General features: G+C 44.9%; 2 protein-coding genes across 4 annotated transcripts in view; one reads left to right on the top strand and one right to left on the bottom strand.

The window, feature by feature from the left end:
* LOC117748903 (zinc transporter ZIP11-like) overlaps positions 1-12,511 on the top strand; it is a 75,468-nt gene extending 62,957 nt beyond the window's left edge. For both annotated transcript variants that reach the window (XM_034559033.1, XM_034559034.1), the window contains exons 6-10: positions 3,231-3,398; positions 10,488-10,557; positions 11,046-11,144; positions 11,262-11,420; positions 11,560-12,511. In XM_034559033.1, coding sequence (XP_034414924.1) covers positions 3,231-3,398; positions 10,488-10,557; positions 11,046-11,144; positions 11,262-11,420; positions 11,560-11,638 — 575 coding nt within the window. In that variant the 3' untranslated portion in view covers positions 11,639-12,511. The remainder of the gene's footprint in view (positions 1-3,230; positions 3,399-10,487; positions 10,558-11,045; positions 11,145-11,261; positions 11,421-11,559) is intronic.
* Positions 12,512-12,786: 275 nt separating this feature from the next.
* On the bottom strand, positions 12,787-15,230 carry LOC117748904 (ankyrin repeat and SOCS box protein 12-like). 2 transcript variants are annotated; one of them, XM_034559036.1, is made up of 3 exons: positions 15,155-15,230; positions 13,610-14,377; positions 12,787-13,085 (listed from the first exon to the last, which is right to left on the bottom strand). In XM_034559036.1, the coding sequence occupies exons 2-3, from the start codon at positions 14,370-14,372 to the stop codon at positions 12,925-12,927; spliced, it is 924 nt and encodes a 307-aa protein (XP_034414927.1). In that variant the 5' UTR covers positions 14,373-14,377; positions 15,155-15,230; the 3' UTR covers positions 12,787-12,924. The 2 variants fall into 2 exon arrangements, with proteins under 2 accessions (XP_034414927.1, XP_034414926.1); XM_034559035.1 differs by having other exon boundaries at positions 13,610-14,380; positions 15,155-15,198.
* Positions 15,231-18,434: the final 3,204 nt, after the last annotated feature.

Below are 18,434 nucleotides of genomic sequence, written 5' to 3'. Positions count from 1 at the left end.
ATCATCTCAAGGAATTGTTTCCACCAAACTGTCAATCAGGCTACTCTGTTTGGAGGAGACTGAAACATATACACTAATGAGGTGTGTGTGTGTGTGTGTGTGTGTGTGTGTGTGTGTGTGTGTGTGTGTGTGTGTGTGTGTGTGTGTGTGTGTGTGTGTGTGTGTGTGTGTGTGTGTGTGTGTGTGTGTGTGTGTGTGTGTGTGTGTGTGTGTGTGTGTGTGTGTGTGTGTGTGTGTGTGTGTGTGTGTGTGTGTGTGTGTGTGTGTGTGTGCATATTCATTAAAGTGTGTCAGCATGCCAAGCCAGAAGGGCCAATCAAATCCACTGTAAATCTCAGCTACCAACTGTGAAGCGGAGTTCATTCCAACCTCCTTGTGGTAATTAACTTCCTGAAATTGCAGCTCACATTAATGTGTCAACAGAAGCGGTAGACGCTGCCTGGTTCAGTGACAATCGTGCCGGTGTTCCCTTTTCTCTGCTAGCTCACCCAGCACCACTGAGCACACACACATAGCGCAGCCGAGGAGGAGGCCATTAGCGTTGTTTACATCCCACGGCGTCACGAGCACAAGCCTCTCAACTGTGCACGCTTCCATCTGTGCGGTGCTGCGGTTAGCAGGTGTAGTTTGGTAAAAAGAAAATTGTTCCTCCGTGTTGAGGTTTTCAACAATTATAAAAACCCATTATGTTTGAGAGAAGGGCAGAAATCTGTACAGCTGATGTTTCTCACACTCGGCAACCTTTTGGGGGAGTTTGGGTTGAACTTTCCCTTTTAAGCTAGATTTGCCTGATTTGGATGTCCCTGACAAAGTTGGGAATGAATGGGTTCCAAATTTATAAGAATAAATACATAGATGCAAACCAAAAACCTTCTCCCGGCTAGTTGTAAACTAGCACACACTGCCAGGAAAAACCTTTCAAAGCACCAGTCTTGTCATCAAATTAGCATACAGGCTAGTGGAACTAAACCCCAAGAAAGTGGTCAATAAAAAAGACCCGCAGAGTAAGAGTCAAACAAAGTACTTACTACTCCTCCAAATGTTTAAAAAAATAATCCCCCCAAAAATACACTTCAGGACACTTGTAACAGGCTTCAGTGGCTGTAGTAACATTGACTTGACCCCTAATTCCAAACACTGATATATTGATATTTAAATTCCTGCGAGAATCACTTCACCACAACTAATGTATGTGGCTCCTGTGATTTCTCATTATCATGATTCATTGCATCTCCAGTCTACCTTTTCATTTGTGTTCCTGCACCAGCCGTGACCAGAGGTGCTACGTGTTCAGTTTGCCCTTCTCTCTGAACGTCTGGACCATTCTTGCGAACGCAGTACCTCAGGAACGTTGGCACAAATGTTGACTTTGACTGATTAGAGTTATTAGATTTAGAATTCCAAGTTTATTTCTATTTTAGAAAACTAACAAGTTGTTAAGTAAAAATGTTCACTTTGGTGCGCAACACATATCAGTATGGAGCACAAGCCCTTTGTGATGGTTAAATACTTTGGGAAATTCAATTGGATAGATATGGATTTAGGGCTTTTCGCCTTTGAAAACGTCCACTGGCTGAGGAACCCCCCCGAGCAATAGTCAGGATAATTTGACCTTTTCACGCCAGATAATTCCAATTTACGGCCGCCTACATGGTAAAACGAGACACTTGGAATGCATTAATAGAGGTCAATTGCTTGTGTCTGACGGACACAGCTGCCACCTTCTGCAGGGCACAGGAATGGGAACTGCTGGCCAATCAGAGATGGTGTTCCTTTGTGGGTAGGCTTCATAGCATTTTTAGGAAGATCACTGCCTAAAACATAACAAAGAATATTATAGGCACATGTTTTCAAATTGAATGATAGGAAGGGATAAAGTTAGCAACAAAGTTTAGACTTACATTTATCCTGTGGACAGAAACATGACTCCAAATTATGACTATTCGTATCATATGTTTAAAAATTAAAAGAATGGGGGGGAGACGAGGTCTGGGTATCGGTGCTCAACCAGTACCAAGTAGTATCAGAACTAATCCAGTCAAACACTACCTGCATTCGATCTAGAAGAAAATGACTACTCTGTGGTGTGGTTGAGTGCGGTATAAATAAAGTTTTAATTTGAACACAATGAACAAAACCATTTGCATGGGGAGCAGAGGTGGTGGCATTTTATGCAATCTAGTAGAATAAAAAGATGAAGCAACATTGGTGTCAGTGTCACTATAAGGGTACTGTTGAAAAAAATGATACCTTGGTAACCTTTCATATTGCAAAATACATTTGTCAAATCAGTTTGGCATTGCAGTTTCCTCCTAAAGACAAATTATGCTTGAAAGTGGTCGTGCTTTCTGGTGTATGAGGTTGGTGTTTGATTTGCCAATGGCATGAGAGGAGTATACAAGATTACTGGGTTATCTAAACCCCCCATTTATCTATTTATTTAATGAACACTTTTTTATGTCAAGCAAATGTAATAGTGTTTGTACAACCTCCAGCGGGGGGAGTGTGCTAATTGGATTGTCTTGGTCCATTAACTTTGTTTTCATGACGTTAACTGAGATCACAATGCTGATAATTGGATTAATATAGAGACAAACACAGGGCGTTTTTTTTCTTTTTTTCATTTTAGATGAGAATTGTCCTCAGGCTGCATTTATAGACTTTATAACAGACATCTTAATCAGACCTGAGGCAGAGGCATCAGATTCTATCTATAACAAACCTATTTGTAATATAAGCCCCTCTTTGATCAAATATCTCGTGGATGACTGATTGCTGAGTGCAAAGCTTCACGGGACGTTGTAATTGTGTTACGGCAAGATGTTGGGCAAAGTGATCAGCGCGATTAACCTCTGTGTGACAGCTGTGAATGTTGGCTCTCAGCCTTCCCCTTGAGCCACAGTGGCCACCAACATGGCTAGACTCAAAGGCCGAGCCAAAAACCTGCTGCCCGTCTCGCCGCAAAGATATTTATGGTGTTGCACACAGTTGTGCAAGAAAAAAGACGCAAGAAGGAACCAGTAGAATCTGAAACCTCGCCCGCATTTCCCATCGCTCTGCAAAGTGGCCGTGATTTGGAGCATTGTCTCTTTGGAAGAGTTACAGGGAACCATTGCGGGTTTAATTGCATGTCAAAATGACGTGGGATCCATATACGGCGGTCTGTGTACGAATGTTGAACAATGTCTGCCTCATTTTCTTTTCAACTTCACTCCCCTCTTGCCGCGCAGATAAAATGGATAACGGAGACGTGTACCAGAGGAGGAGAGTTCCCCATTCGGCCGGCTCAGATGAACAGGAAACGCGACGTAAACAACACGAAGCGGTTGGGCAGGCGGCAAGCAGCTGGCGACGAATTGTTCTCCTCATCCTCGCCATCACCATCCACAACATCCCAGGTGAGAGCGAGCCACACGGCTCTCTAAAGCAGCTGCTGAGGCAAAGTTGTCAGAACTTTAGAACTTTAGAGTAAAGCGGTGCAACTTTTTGTTTGCGTCATTCGCGCTAGATTCGCCGGAGAGGGGGCGTGGCTTATCTCCGTTGCTCATCTCCGTGGAAACGGTTACCATTTCTGCCATTCTTACTTGGAAATAACCACTATTTTCACAAACGTCGGAACATCAAACACCCTCGTGACGATTGAGGGCTGTGCCTTAGTACATCCTCACAGTGCCGATAACAAGGCTGTAGAAAGGAAATGTGTATCGTGGGTGAAACAAAACGTTATCCATATTCCAAATGTATCATTTTGGTACTTGTTTTCCCGATATTGCCACCCAGGCGATTATACACACCCCTATTGAATAATCTGTGAGGTAGCAAGTGGTTTAGAAAAGTCTGGCTTCCAAAAAAGGGAGCATGACGGAATCACTGGTTTGTTCTGGCTTTTCTTAACAAAGTTCAGACACCGGGATGACAGCAAAAAAACTCAAGACACTCATGTAAACACATTACGAAAGTAACTGATGAATCCCGTAACCATGCAGGCCGAAACTAACAACGGCCCTTGTAATATTTTGAACTCAAATAGGCCGTTTGAGCGGCGCCGCTCGATACACCTGAGGAGTGAGGCCAGCTCATGAATCGCAAACGCTAAATCAATACAAACAACAACTCATGAAGGCCAAACAATTTCCATGGAAAGACCTACCCGGTGCTGGGCTCCGCAGAAGACCAGCCGAATGCTGCACTAAATCTCGTTGGCCAGGCTGAAATGCTCACTAAACGTCAATACCCCTTTTCTCTTCCTCGCTCCGAACAAGTGGTTTGGATAACTTCCGCGGTGAGTGGGCCGGTCTCCCTTGGATAACGCATTGCATTATTGAACGCTGCACAAGTGTCAGTCGGCACTCTGTCATGTCTAATGAGCTAATTAGACTAACGACGTGTCGATCAGGCATCAAAGGCCACGCCCAGGGAAGAGCGGCGTTCATTATTTAGAGTCTGGTTATGAAACAACAGCTCCAGACTAAACTTGTGAGTCTGGTAGTAAAGATAATGTGATTCATCTTAGACATTCTCTTTTTATTCACCGAATAAACAGCAACAATGATTAAAAGTCAGACATAAATAGATACATGTGTGTTTTTTCAGAGCATGTTCCATTTTGCCCAGGGCTGTAAATATGCAACAATTATATATATATTGTCGTGGAAATGACTGCATCTTTCACCTGAAGGTCTGATTAAATATGAACATATTCAATGTGTCACGAGCAAAGCTTTGAGCTATGACCATTATCGATTTCACACATCGAAGTGTAGCCCTCGGGATTAAAGACAAATTGCAGTTCACTAGTTTGAATGATTTTTACATGTACACGAGACTGATTTCCGTTTGTCTGGAACAGCCACATCATGTTCACAGTGTGGGGGGATCATTTGCTACAGGAAGTGTGGATGAAAAGCAAATTATGGACACATGTTGTGTCTAGTAGGAGAATAAATGGTGGCACTGTGTACAGTATCATTTGAAATTTAAAATCAAAGGCCAATTCATTAATGAATTGAACAGTTTACTGCTCACCGCATACACATAAGTTGCACCTATACAAACACACGCAGACAGACGTCCATGTTTATGAAGGTATGATCAAACATTCACATGCATGCACGCATGTGCACAGACGCACTTTGAGCACATGCAGTGACACATTGTGTTGTGACGGACCAAATGATCCTACAAAACTCAGATGGCAGTTTGATTTAAAGGGCCAGTGCGTCGGGTTTGGCGGCCCTCTAGCGGTCCGCAGATGTATAAACATAAAGGGTGCCCTCGCACTGGAATCCGTGGTTGCAAAACTTCATTTTTTCTGTTTTTATTTTCTGTTTGGCTTCTTTGAAGCTCTTCCTCACCCAGCAGTGATGTCCTTTAACATCAGCTAGAAACTGAGGACCTTGCATTATTCCTCTTAGTGGTGTAGGCTTTAATACTGATCGGAAAGCAGTTTATTGTCGGTGCCGAAATATGATAATATGATAATAATCTCCTATTAAGTGAGTGCTTTTTCCCCCCAGAACGTGTTAAGTGCCCTTCTTTCTTTTTGGCAGCTCGCTGTCCCAGCGTGACTATAAGCCCCTGAGCCTGGCAGTGTTAATGCATCGTTCTTCCTCCTCTTGAACAACACAAACAGCCGTTGCGTAGCAACGTACCGGTCTTAAAAAGAGGCTCTGAACTCCGCGGCGACATAACCGCCTCACCAGTTTGGTGATGGTCCATCCGACTGAGCAGGAGATTGATTGCCATCCTCTCTCCCCACCATTAGGGTTGATCCCCGTTAGTGTGATGGATGGAGCGAGGTCGCTGACAGCGACTGCCAGAAGTTGCTCTGAGCCGAATACGAGAGAAACATTAGTGTCATCATATTACGGGGGATAGAGATTATTCAGAAATGCAAGACGCTGTGCATGTTGAAGGCAGACTCTAATAAGCCTTCTTCTTCTTTTATATTATTGTATCAACGATAACAAAACATGAATAGAAGTGAGGGAGTTGTAGGAATTATCCAGGAAATATCAGTAACGTTCTAGCTCTGGCGGTTTTAAAGGTTATTTTAAATGGATTAATTGAGGAAGTAATCAGCAGCTGATACTTTGAAGCTGCAGCCGTAAACCATTACGAACCAATTCCACGAACACACCTGGAAGAAACGACATTTAATGTTCCACGACGAACAAATAAAGACCGGTTGCTGATGGAGGCCGGGTTAAAAAAAAGACTGTTATAGCTCACGTGATGAATTCCGCATAATGTGCAGTTCCATCGCACTCCCTCAGCGTAGCTACAGTCATATCACACATTAATCTGCCGCTGACTGTCTTCAGTGCTGTGGAAATGTTGTCTCTAATATATGCCTGTTGTAGATGCAACTATGTAGGTACGCCTCTAGTGTCAATATATGCTCTTCAAAATAGACTTTCATCTTCACAGAAGGTTAGGCGCTGAAACCGCTACGTTGCGTGTTTTCTTCTCGTGTTCCTGTGTTGGCCGACTCACACGAAGCACAGAGTGAACGGGCGATAAACATTTGAGTATTTGAAATTGTTAGTGAAAATGGATTTTCCATCAGAATTGAAGCCGAAGTGTAGGATGTTTGGGGTCATGTAGATATCGTATGATCGAGTGAGGAGTTACCACGCATCGGGGCTTCTTTAGATGTTAGATTTATTTTTATGATTTAGGCTATTGTGCATTTCGGAAGAAAAAGAAAGACACCAGGAGGATGAAAAAGCAACGGCACAAAGATGAAAGGAAACTTTGATATGCTTGAAAGAAACATCAGCACCAAACAGATGAGAGAGAGAGAGGAGGCGCAGTAACGGCAGGCGGTGGAAGAAAGGAGTGTGTGAGGAGGCGAGAGTGTGACAAAAGGGCTGAATATACAACACTGAGCTGAAATTTGATAGGATCAGCCACCCTGTAGGCATAAACACACACAGACACACAAACACACGCACAGACACACACACACACAAACATCCACACGCACACACAGACGCACAGAGAAACACACAGACACACACACACAAACGCACACACAAACACAGCAGGTTATGTGTAGCACACTAGCATTTGCTAAACGGTACTAAACGGGGTGAATACAATTCCCCCTGAGGGGAACAGGAGCGCCTGCACCGGATTTGAAAGGCAGTCCATCCAATGCTGTAGTTGCTGAGGGGGCCCACGCAAAAAAAAAATATTCAAACGCAAATGTCAACCTTATGGAAGCACGAGTGAAGGATCAGGAGATCGCCGAAGCAATTCAATCTGGAGGAGCCAGTGGATTTCTTGCACGCCAATCCAGCCGGCGCTAATGAGATGTTTCATTACAAAGTTAACCTCGTGGTGGCGCTGGAGGAGCCAACGTTGGGACCGTGAACGTACGGAAAGCTAATGACAACCCATTCAAAACGATTTACTCCAGGGCCGAACCAGTGTTGGTAAAACCGATATATGAGATATATATATATAATGTGGAGCTCTTCCCCTGTGACTGCCGTGAGATGCGAGGCAAAACACTGAAACACAAGTCTCACAAGGGAAAGTTAACGGGCGGGGGGGGGGTGGGGTCATTGAGTGCTTCTCGACGCTCTGTTTCGGAACAAAACTTCCAGCTCAGTGGACTCGCAAAAACACTCCCGAACCCCCAGCTCACATTTCCAGCTGTGGAGCGGTAGCACAGGTGAGCAGCTGTTGTCGGGGGAAATAAAGTTTATTTGTTGTTCTTACTGTTGCATGACCTTGGTGACCTTTCACTGTCTGTCTGGACCAAAAAGAAAAAACATTGGTCTTTTAATCAGTTAATATATTTTTTAAAAACGCCTCGTCCGCCCCGAGCCTTGTGCCAGCTGTGCCAAAATGGAAACCGCTGACACTCGGCTGGTGTTTTATTCATAGCCCGTTGAAGGCTTCTCAGTGCAGATAGAGTTTCTAGCGGCCCCGTTGCATTACACACAGTTCCAGTCCAGGGGATTGAGATGAATATTGTAAAAGGGGACACGTCGTGTTTTTTTGCCCATAATGGCTCTACAGTGTGTCCGCCTACAACGGCGCCGTTGGATAGGGGATTAGATCCGGTGTGCATTGTTATCGGAGGTAATGGCTGGCGTTAGATTATGAAGAAGTGGCCCCATGGCTCTTAAAGTCCGCGGCTGCAGGGCCATCTGGATGGACTCTTGCCTTTTGGTATTGGCCCTCTACGCTTCTGCTTAGTTCTCAAATGTTCTCTTGACCCCGATCTTTATCTTTGCCTCTTGTGCTCGTTGTTTTAAAGGCGGCGGAGCTTGATGTAGGCGATTAATATTGCAGGAAGGGAAGGATACAGAAAGGTATAATACAGCAAGGATACACATTAATGGAAGGAAGGTGCTGAAAGAGATCACTTGTTCTTGCATAATAGAGAACAGATAGTTAACTCCTACGATGCAATATGCATACTGACTCCAAATTAAAAGAGAAATAGTTTAAGCAAAACTAAAAGCCTGCAGTTACGCAAGACGTTCTATGCGGTTGTAAAAGCCCCCACACGGCTTTATTGGGCTAACCCAATTAAACACTCCTAATGACAAGCAATGTGGCCTTTAATAAAAGGCCAATTTATTTTAAAATGAGTCTAGCTCAGCTCTCAAGCCAAAATATAAGGAACATTGATGGTTGTGTGAAATTGGACTTGCGGCGCTCATGCCGCTGCATAATGACCACGGGGGGCTCTCTGACCACCTCAGTCCAGAGCTGCAGGAATGATTCTAAAAACCATAGGGGACCCAGGTGCATGCTGGTCCTGTACCTGTCTACTCCTACATATAACCACAGGTGCCCACAGTGTTACCCAATTAACTAACAAATGAACAACCAAAAGACTAATATATCTAGACAACAAAGAATTCAACTAAAAACTATCAAAAGAAAAAGCATATTCTAATACATCAAAGAATCTAACCTAAATAAGCAAACCACCAGAATAATTAAACAATACTACTTGTAAATAAAATAACTAAATACTAATATCACAGCTGCTACAGAAAGTACAGGGTGTCTTAAGGCTGCTCGGGGAGGTGCCATGTTCTGATGTAAATCTGCATTTTAATTGGCCGAATTACAACGCTGGAAAATAATCCCTCACTTCATAACGACGTTACCTTAATGGGCCGCTCTCAGCGTGGGTCGCATGTGATTCCAGGGGGCCGGTGATTAAGCCACTCAACGATCTTGTGGGCACAACGCCTTGACGCTCGCTCTCATGTGAGGGGAATTGGCATGTTTTAGCATTTTAATAGCCTACTGTAGACGTACACAGCAGACGTCGCTCAGCCTTTCTGCCGTGAAGTGCAGGGAAACAGGCCCCCCGGGGGTCATCCGGCGGCATGTGCACACATTACGGACTTCTCAAACACAAGATTACACTCATGTGCCCCTTTTCGGTATGTACTTTGAGCATCCATGACGGGCATTTCAAATGAGGCAAATGGGACGTCAGGCGAGACGGGGCGCCGGTCCATGTACAAGAGCGTGCATGGGGGGAACGGAGGTGGTCGGCGTACGGTAGACGTCCCTCATACGGCAGATATTCGGTTGTCGCACTCTGTGCAGTAAAAGTTCAGGTATGGAGCCGTAGTTCGTCAAATATGTTTGTTTCTGCAGTCCACAAGGGCAAAACCCGAGTCAGGACCCCGACCACAGCACAGAAGTAGACATTTAAAAAAACAGCTCATTCCTCTGAGAGATCCAAGCAGACGGTTGCTGGAAGGAGACCACGTGTTCTGTCTGATGGAACAGACCGAAGCCTTCAAGTACACAAGTCCATCATTCCAGGTCCATGGTAGTTTATTTATTTTTTTTATCCTGCAATTTCTCTTAATATCCGGTTTTCCTCCCGTATCCATTCGTTCAGTTATTTTCTTATTTTCACACTTCACCAACATTCTTCCTTCCGCTTTCTTATGCTGCTTTCACACCAAAAGCGTTGTGAATATTCGCTTTATGCTGCGTTCACACCAAAAGTGTTGTGAATATTCGCTTTATTCTGCGTTCACACCAAAAGTGTTGTGAATATTCGCTTTATGCTGCGTTCACACCAAAAGTGTTGTGAATATTCGCTTTATGCTGCGTTCACACCAAAAGCGTTGTGAATATTCGCTTTATGCTGCGTTCACACCAAAAGCGTTGTGAATATTCGCTTTATGCTGCGTTCACACCAAAAGCATTGTGAATATTCGCTTTATGCTGCGTTCACACCAAAAGTAGATCCCATGCAAAGTCAATGCACAGGCGCGAATGACGCACATTTTCGCCGGGCGGCGCAAATGACGCAAATGGTGCGAAGCAAAAAATGTTGCCTCATATGCCAAGGTTTAAATATTTACACTTTTGGTGAATATTCGCAACGCTTTACTCGTGTGAACGCAGCATTACAGTGTGTTGTTTTCCTATATAATAGAGTGCTTCCAAGAAGTCAAAGGATTGTGTTTTTGTTTGTTTTCTGTCTGCAGAGGGTTTGGCTGTGGGGGTTGGATTCGGAGCCATTGGAAAGACTTCTTCGGCTACCTTTGAAAGCGCCAGGTAAGATTGGTTTCAAGGGAAAGAAACACACATACAGGGGAAAAGAAGCATAGCAGCTTGACCCCACCAGGATGATGAGTGTAGCTAGGATTGGTTTTCCACACCTGGAACAGTTGCTGGTCGTAAGATTCATAATTGTGTTTCCGTCTTGAGATAGTTAAGTGTAGGTACAAAGTTAATATGGTTGAGATTAGGTTATGTTTTGGTGTGTTTGAGGCAATGGTAAGAATGTGGTCATGTTTTACACCTGTACATATCTGTGCTGTAGTTTGTTTGTTTGTTTGGTGTGCTGCTGACATCTAATGGCTACATTATAGTACTGCAGAAAACAGTGCATGTGGAGTTCTGGCCCACGCATAAATATGCCTGGTCCAGAGCAACATCTCTGTTGTTTAGTAATGAAACTATCACCAAATCAAGAGGTATGTTGTTGTTATTTGTCATAAAGAGATATGGTCTGACTGCTTTTCTTTTTTTTGTCCCCTCAGAAATTTGGCAATCGGTATTGGCATCCAGAATTTCCCAGAAGGCCTGGCAGTGAGCCTGCCGCTCCGGGGTTCAGGGATGTCAACATGGAGAGCCTTCTGGTAGGGAACAACCTGTGTGCGTGTGTGTGTGTTTGTACACTGTGTCAGAGTACAATAATCAAACGCTTTGCAAAGACAGATGCCTTCCATAACCTGGCTGCTCTTGTTTCCCATCAGGTATGGCCAGCTGAGCGGCATGGTAGAGCCAATCGCTGGGTTGCTAGGCGCCGTCGCCGTCGTCTTGGCAGAACCTCTCTTGCCGTACGCGCTGGCGTTTGCTGCCGGGGCGATGGTTTACGTGGTTGTCGATGACATCATACCTGAGGCTCAACTCAGGTGAGACGGGGAGAAAGGAGGGGGTCGAAAACCATTTTTTTGTACAGCTGGATTAAAGAGTGACCCCTATATGACGGGGTCTTTCAGCATCGGTCTCAAACTAATTGATTGATTTTTCGCCCCATCTTGGCGTCACCAGTGGCAACGGGAAGCTGGCATCCTGGACCTCCATCCTGGGCTTCGTGGTGATGATGTCACTGGACGTTGGGCTGGGCTGAGCTCACCGCGTCAACAGAACACTCGATGGCCGTGATGTCGTCGCTGTGCTGCTGGCATCACTTTTTATTTAAAAGGGGACCAAATGAAGTGTTTTGTCCTGAAACACTATTTATCCATTTTGTTTGAATTGTCGCTGCTTGAAATTCAGCAGTGACGTCAGGAACGCAGCTATTACTTGAAAAGCTCTTTAATGTGTTTTATTTTCATGCCGCAGCTGTCACTTCTTTTCTTTTCTCAAATGGCAGACATCCAATTTAGAAATTAATTTGTGACTATTTAATGAATAAGCTTGTAAATGTGTTGATGAGCATGTGGGTTGTTGAGTTCTTCTTTTAATTTCAGATCAGACATGAGTCACGAGAGTTAAATGATTATGATTTCTTAGTTCACTTCCAGTTTTGTATTTTGTCACGATGGCATAAGTCTGGTTGATTTGGTCATTTATGGGACCGAGGTTGATTCGATTTTCCTTCCTTAAGTTTTCTAAATATGATTATTTAATTTTTTTTGGTGTGTTTGGAGTTTTACGAGGATGACAGTAATTTGTTGACTTGTTCATGTGTCATACACTACACCATCCTCTTCGACAGCAGGTCTCCATTTCGACCAAATGCAGTGCCTTCTTCTTAGAATAGTCTACTGCCATCTACAGGCCAGTCTGAAGAATCGCACGTTGTGGTCCACGTCTAATTAACTAAATGCTGACGTTAACGCCGAGTAACATGTGAAGTATCTACGTAATTAAACAACCAAGTGATTCTCAGTTTCCTCCAGCGTGTGGTATTCAGAGCCAAATCAAACAAACAAGCGGCTGTGCTTCTTCTCTGATTGATGCTTGCAGCTCTGGGCTGTTTATTAAACTTCTAAAACCAGTGCTGAACCAAAAAAGGTGAAACATTTCCTGAAAATGATGCATTTAGAATCAGATGAATGTTGTTGAATGTATATGTTATGAGTATATAAATGACTGAGGAGGCCCCGAGAGGGTTATGCATGCTGACCCTGATCCATTAGTCTCCACAGGACAAACGGCTCTTCTAAAAGAACTAACTCGTGGTGAACATGTGACGGAGAACTGCAGCTCCAGGAAACAGGTCTCCGTGGTAACTACGGGGCTAAGTGCTAATAATAAAACAGAGGCACACGCCACTTTACCCCCCCCGCACATTTAATTTCTTCGTCTGAAACTGAACAGCACACGAACAGACGTAAATCTAAAAACAAAAAGGTTGTTCACAAGAGTTCAATCACAGAGTTAAATAGCCATGAATTTACATCCCCGGGCTCACTGGGCTATAGAACAGTGGGCCGGGACCGGCGTGTGCTGCAAGAAGTTCACGAGACTTGTTGGCATGTCCAGCTGGTCGATGCAGTGGACCCCGCCGATCGTTTTGAGGTATCTTCGGACGGCGAGTCGGCACTGGGAAGTCAAGGCCTTTGGATTTCCTGGAGGGACGACAGAAGGAAAGGAGTTGGAAGGGAAACGTGGCCAAAACACAACAACCACCCAACAAAAAAAAGTTATTACCCCTTTGGTTTAAAGGGAAGGAAAATAGTTCCTTATTTCATTATTGGATCAGGGAAGACAACATTACGCCATTACGTGTCTTGCGGCTCTAATGTGATCATCAAGATCCAGCAACCGATAAACTACCGTGCGGTTTTCCGTTGTAATTTCCAAACGACTTCCCCGATAAGGATAAAGGGTAAGTTAAGTGCCATTTAAACACATTCGGACATTATTCTCTATTTATGCAGATTTGTTTCTTGCCTGTAATCACACCTGCGCTGCACTGACAAACAACGTTGGGATTTAGTTTTTAAATCACAAGTCTACCACTGGACCACTACAAGTAGTACCAAATTATAAGTCGTAACAACATTCAATGAGCCTGGAGATTATGTGCCACTGTTCCGGCCGGTATGCGATGCCCCGCCGTCCCGTTTGAGGCAGAAATAATGTGTCGCACCTCTTTCCTGCAGAAGCAGCTCCACGGCCTCGTTCTGCTTGGTGGACTTCTCGATGATCAGCGTGGGGAGGTAGACGTTAGCGCCGAAGTCGATCAAGAGCTGGATGTACTCCACGCCGCAGCCGTGCCTGAGGCACATCTCCAGCACCGTCTTGGGCTGCTTGATAGAACTCAGCAGCCTCGCATCCGTGCAGTTGTAATCCGGGTCGGCCCCGTAGAGGAGCAGCAGTCTGAAACATTCCATGTGTCCGTACACGGCGGCCAGGTACAGCGGCCCGCTGGACACCCTGGCGCGGGACGTCCAGAGCAGGACCTTGGCGCGGGAGTTGACCTCCGCGCCGCGCCTCAGCAGCTCCCCCAGTATCTCCACGTCACCCTCCCGAGCCGCGGTGAGGACGGGGGAGCAGTTGTTGGACGCGTTGCCATTGGGGTTGGCGCCGGCTCCGAGGAGCGCGAGGACACATTCCAGGTATTTTCCCCGGACGGCCGCGAAGAGAGGGGTCTGAGCCTTGACGTCCACGCAGTCCACCAGGGCGCCGTGGCCTAGCAGAACCTGCAGGCAGCTGAGGTGGCCCTTGGACACGGCCGCGTGCAGAGGCGTGCCGGCGATGCCCCAGCCACCTCGGCAGTTGATGACTTTCTTGTAGACTTCTTGGCAGAGCATCTCATCGAGGAGTCTGTCATTGTTTTGTAACACCGCTTGTCTGAGCTGGGAAATTTCACAGCAGCTGTTCTCTTCTGCAGAGGTCCTTAGTTGGAGCATAGAACCTGCTGGATGAGAGACCAGATGAAAAGGACCTGCACAACAGAACATATACCAGACATATATATGCAGCCGCTTCTTCTTGGAACTTGAATGGCTGCACAGAAATCCGTTGGGATCTTGAACGAGGCAGACGAGTTGCTCGACACTTTTGGTTAATTCCTTTAAAATGTAACACGTGACCATTTACAATTTATTTGAGCAATTTAACATTCGTCCGATGAAAAAGACTCGCGCGGTGCATCAATCAGCTCAACGGAAGCCCACCGGTCCAAACTCATTTCATAACGTGTCACAAATGAATGTTAATGGCTCGTCGAGTGAAAATGACCACCAGTTGGTCACAACATAATCTAGTATATGAATGATTACGGTGTACCGGAAAATTCGGCATGGAAATAATCTAGAAAAATATTTCACAATCAACGTTAAGTATAATACCAATTTCTGAAACGTACGTCTCCTGACACGGTGTCGTGACGTGGGAAATAAAAGGTGTACAACTGCAACTTGTTGTGATGTTATTGAATGAATGCCGAACTACCGACGGGCGGACGGGGCTCCGTGTTTACTTACTCTCCGTTCACGGTACCGTTACCGTCACGGATATGCTAATAGCTCCCCAACTGAAAGGACTTCGCTATTATTCAGCGAAAACAACCACCGATACATCCAGTCGGATAATAAACTGCACGTCTCGCGTCACAAGTCTCGCGTTTCTAAATGAGTGTCGGCGACTCAAAGGAGCCGTTTCTAATGATGTACGTGTAATAACAGCCTACCTAAGATGTGCCACCATCAGCTGCTCTCTTCATCTTCCTGTTTCTTCTTCTTCTTCTTCTTCCTCGTCGTGTTTGTGTTGTGCATCACGTTCAGTTAGAATGTCGCATCGCTGCCCTCTAGTGTCTCACTGCTGTAATAACATGAAGGAGCGTACATAGACAATACAAAGATCTGGAACAATTATTCAGTGTGGCTTGCAGCAGCAGGCTGATGGAGCCACACTGAATGTTCTCCTGCGGGCTTATTAGTTGGAATGCTTCATATATATATATATATATATATATATATATATATATATATATATATATATATATATATATATATATATATATTTATTTTTTCCAAGCAGAAGGTTCCGATCATTGGGCATCGCATGTATAACATCTGCGTTTGTAATAATCCTGTGTTGGCCTTCGCAGGTTAAGAGGTGCACAGTATGTTATTATAATGCACTCCCACCAGAGATATTGTTGTTGCTTCTGTTTGTTTTTACCATGTAAAGTGCTTTGAGTACCTTGTAAAGCGCTATACAAATAAAATGTATTATTATTATCGTTATTACTGCTCTTATCATTGTTATTCTCAGTTGCATTGCTGTTGGTGTTGCCGATACCATTACTGCTTTTATCATCATTTATTTATTTATTATTCTACTATATCCTTTGCTGCTCTTATTTTTGGTAGTTGTAACTTTTACATCATGACTACTCTCATATGAATACTTTCTGTCGAATGGATTGAATGTGTTGAAACTCTGTCATGACATCTACTCTACTTTACTTTACTTTACTTTACTTTACTACTTTACTTTACTTTACTTTACTACTTTACTTTACTACTTTACTTTACTTTACTTTACTTCTTTACTTTACTTCTGTCCATCCTGATGGAGGATCCTCCTCCTGACCCGATGTGAGGTCCTGGAACAGAGGATGTCGAATGTGTACAGATGGTAAAGCCCTCTGAGGATAATTTGCGATTTGTGATTTTGGTCTATACCAAATAATTGGAATTTAATTAAAATTGGTTGTATTATTATCTTAATGATAGCAATCCTAATAGTGAGAATAATAATTATGATGATGATGATGATGATGATGATGATGAAAATAACATTTGAAATAAAATACATTTCCCTTGTTTCTTTTATTAGGTTCCATCTTCCATTAGAACACACATACACACACACACACACACACATATGAAGTTATAGTGTTAATCTAAGTTAATATCATGATCAGTTCAGTGACGCTTAGTAACAATTACAATAAACTCTAACTTTGAATATGATGAAATAGGTTTGTGTAAATTATGAGTCTGAAAACATTTCTTAGAGAGAGAATTTCACTCTCATCCATTTCTATTTAGGTAATGTTTAAAGATTTAAATGAAAATTCACTTTTAATATGTTTGCATTTGTTTCAATAAAGTCTGAGTCATATAGAGCTGTGGTTTCTGTGCATTTATGAGGTTTTATGGTTGTCAGCTCAAAGAGTGATATTCCCTGTTTTCCATTTGACTCGGTATATCTGGAGGGCTCAAAAGGTCAATTATATTGAAAATAAAAATAAATGATTGTGTTGCAGAGATTCTTTTGTACTTTTTCCTTCATATTATTTACTCCAGTATCTAATTTGGGCCCCGGACAGTATTTCCCAAATAATTTAGGGGATGTATGTATATATATATATATTTAAAAAAATAAATATATATATATATAAATAAATAGTCTCTTTGGTTTTTGTATACATAAATACAGATGTATATACCTCAATAACCTCAATAATACATCTTAATACTGGTAATGTTGGTGTATATATAATGTCTTCCATCCATCCATCCATTATCACCCGCTTATCCGGGGTCGGGTCGCGGTGGCAGCAGGTTCAGCAGGCCGACCCAGGCTTCCCTCTCACCCGCAGCACTTTCCAGCTCATTCTGGGGGATCCCGAGGCGTTCCAAGGCCAGCCGGGAGATATAATCCCTCCAGCGTGTCCTCGGTCTTCCCCGGGGCCTCCTACCAGTTGGACGTGCCCGGAAAACCTCTAATGGGAGGCGTCCAGGAGGCATCCTGACTAGATGCCCGAACCACCTCAGCTGACTCCTTTCGACACGAAGGAGCAGCGACTCGACTCCAAGCTCCCCCCTGATGTCCGAGCTCCTTACCCTATCTCTAAGGCTGAGCCCGGCCACCCTACGGAGGAAGCTCATTTCGGCCGCTTGTATCCGAGATCTCGTTCCTTCGGTCACGACCCAGAGTTCGTGACCATAGGTGAGGGTTGGAACGTAGACCGACCAGTAAATGGAGAGCTTTGCCTTCCGGCTCAGCTCCCTCTTCACTAAGACGGACCGGTAAAGCGCCTGTTTTACTGCTGCAGCCGCACCGATCCGCCTATCGATCTCCCGCTCCACCTTACCCTCACTCATGAACAAGACCCCGAGATACTTGAACTCCTTCGCTTGGGGTAGGCAGTTTGCCCCCACCTGGAGGGAGCAATCCGCCGGTTTCCGGCAGAGCACCATGGCCTCAGATTTGGAGGTGCTAACTCTCATCCCTGCCGCTTCGCACTCGGCTGAAAAACGCCCCAGTGAATGCTGGAGGTCACGGTCCGAGGAGGCAAACAGGACCACATCATCCGCAAACAGCAGAGAGGCGATCCCGAGACTCCCGAACCGGATCCTCTCCGCCCCCTGGCTGCGCCTAGATATCCTGTCCATGAAGGTCACGAACAGGACCAGTGATAAAGGGCAGCCCTGGCGGAGGCCAACACCCACCGGGAACGTGTCTGACTTACTACCGAGGAGACGAACACAGCTCCTACTGCAGGCGTACAGAGACCGGATGGCCCGTGCCAACGGGTCCGGCACCCCATACTCCCGCAGCACCCCCCACAAAAACCCCCGAGGGACCCGGTCGAAAGCCTTCTCCAGGTCTACAAAGCACATGTAAACTGGTTGGGCAAACTCCCAGGACCCCTCCAGTAATCTTGCGAGGGTAAAGAGCTGGTCCACTGTTCCACGACCGGGACGGAATCCGCACTGTTCGTCCTGAATCCGCACTGTTCGTCCTGAATCTGAGGTTCGACAAGCGGTCGGAGCCTCCTCTCCAGCACCCTGGCATAAGCTTTTCCCGGGAGGCTGAGCAGTGTGATACCACGATAGTTCGAGCACACTCTCCGGTCCCCCTTCTTGAAGATGGGAACCACCACCCCGGTCTGCCAGTCCATGGGCACTGTTCCCGACCCCTATGCGACACTGAAAAGGCGTGTCAACCAAGAC

Source organism: Cyclopterus lumpus, chromosome 19 (assembly GCF_009769545.1).
Source record: "Cyclopterus lumpus isolate fCycLum1 chromosome 19, fCycLum1.pri, whole genome shotgun sequence".
NCBI classification, from domain to species: Eukaryota; Metazoa; Chordata; class Actinopteri; order Perciformes; family Cyclopteridae; genus Cyclopterus; species Cyclopterus lumpus.
Note: the sequence above shows the minus strand (reverse complement) of the source record. Positions and strands in the feature narration are given on the sequence as shown.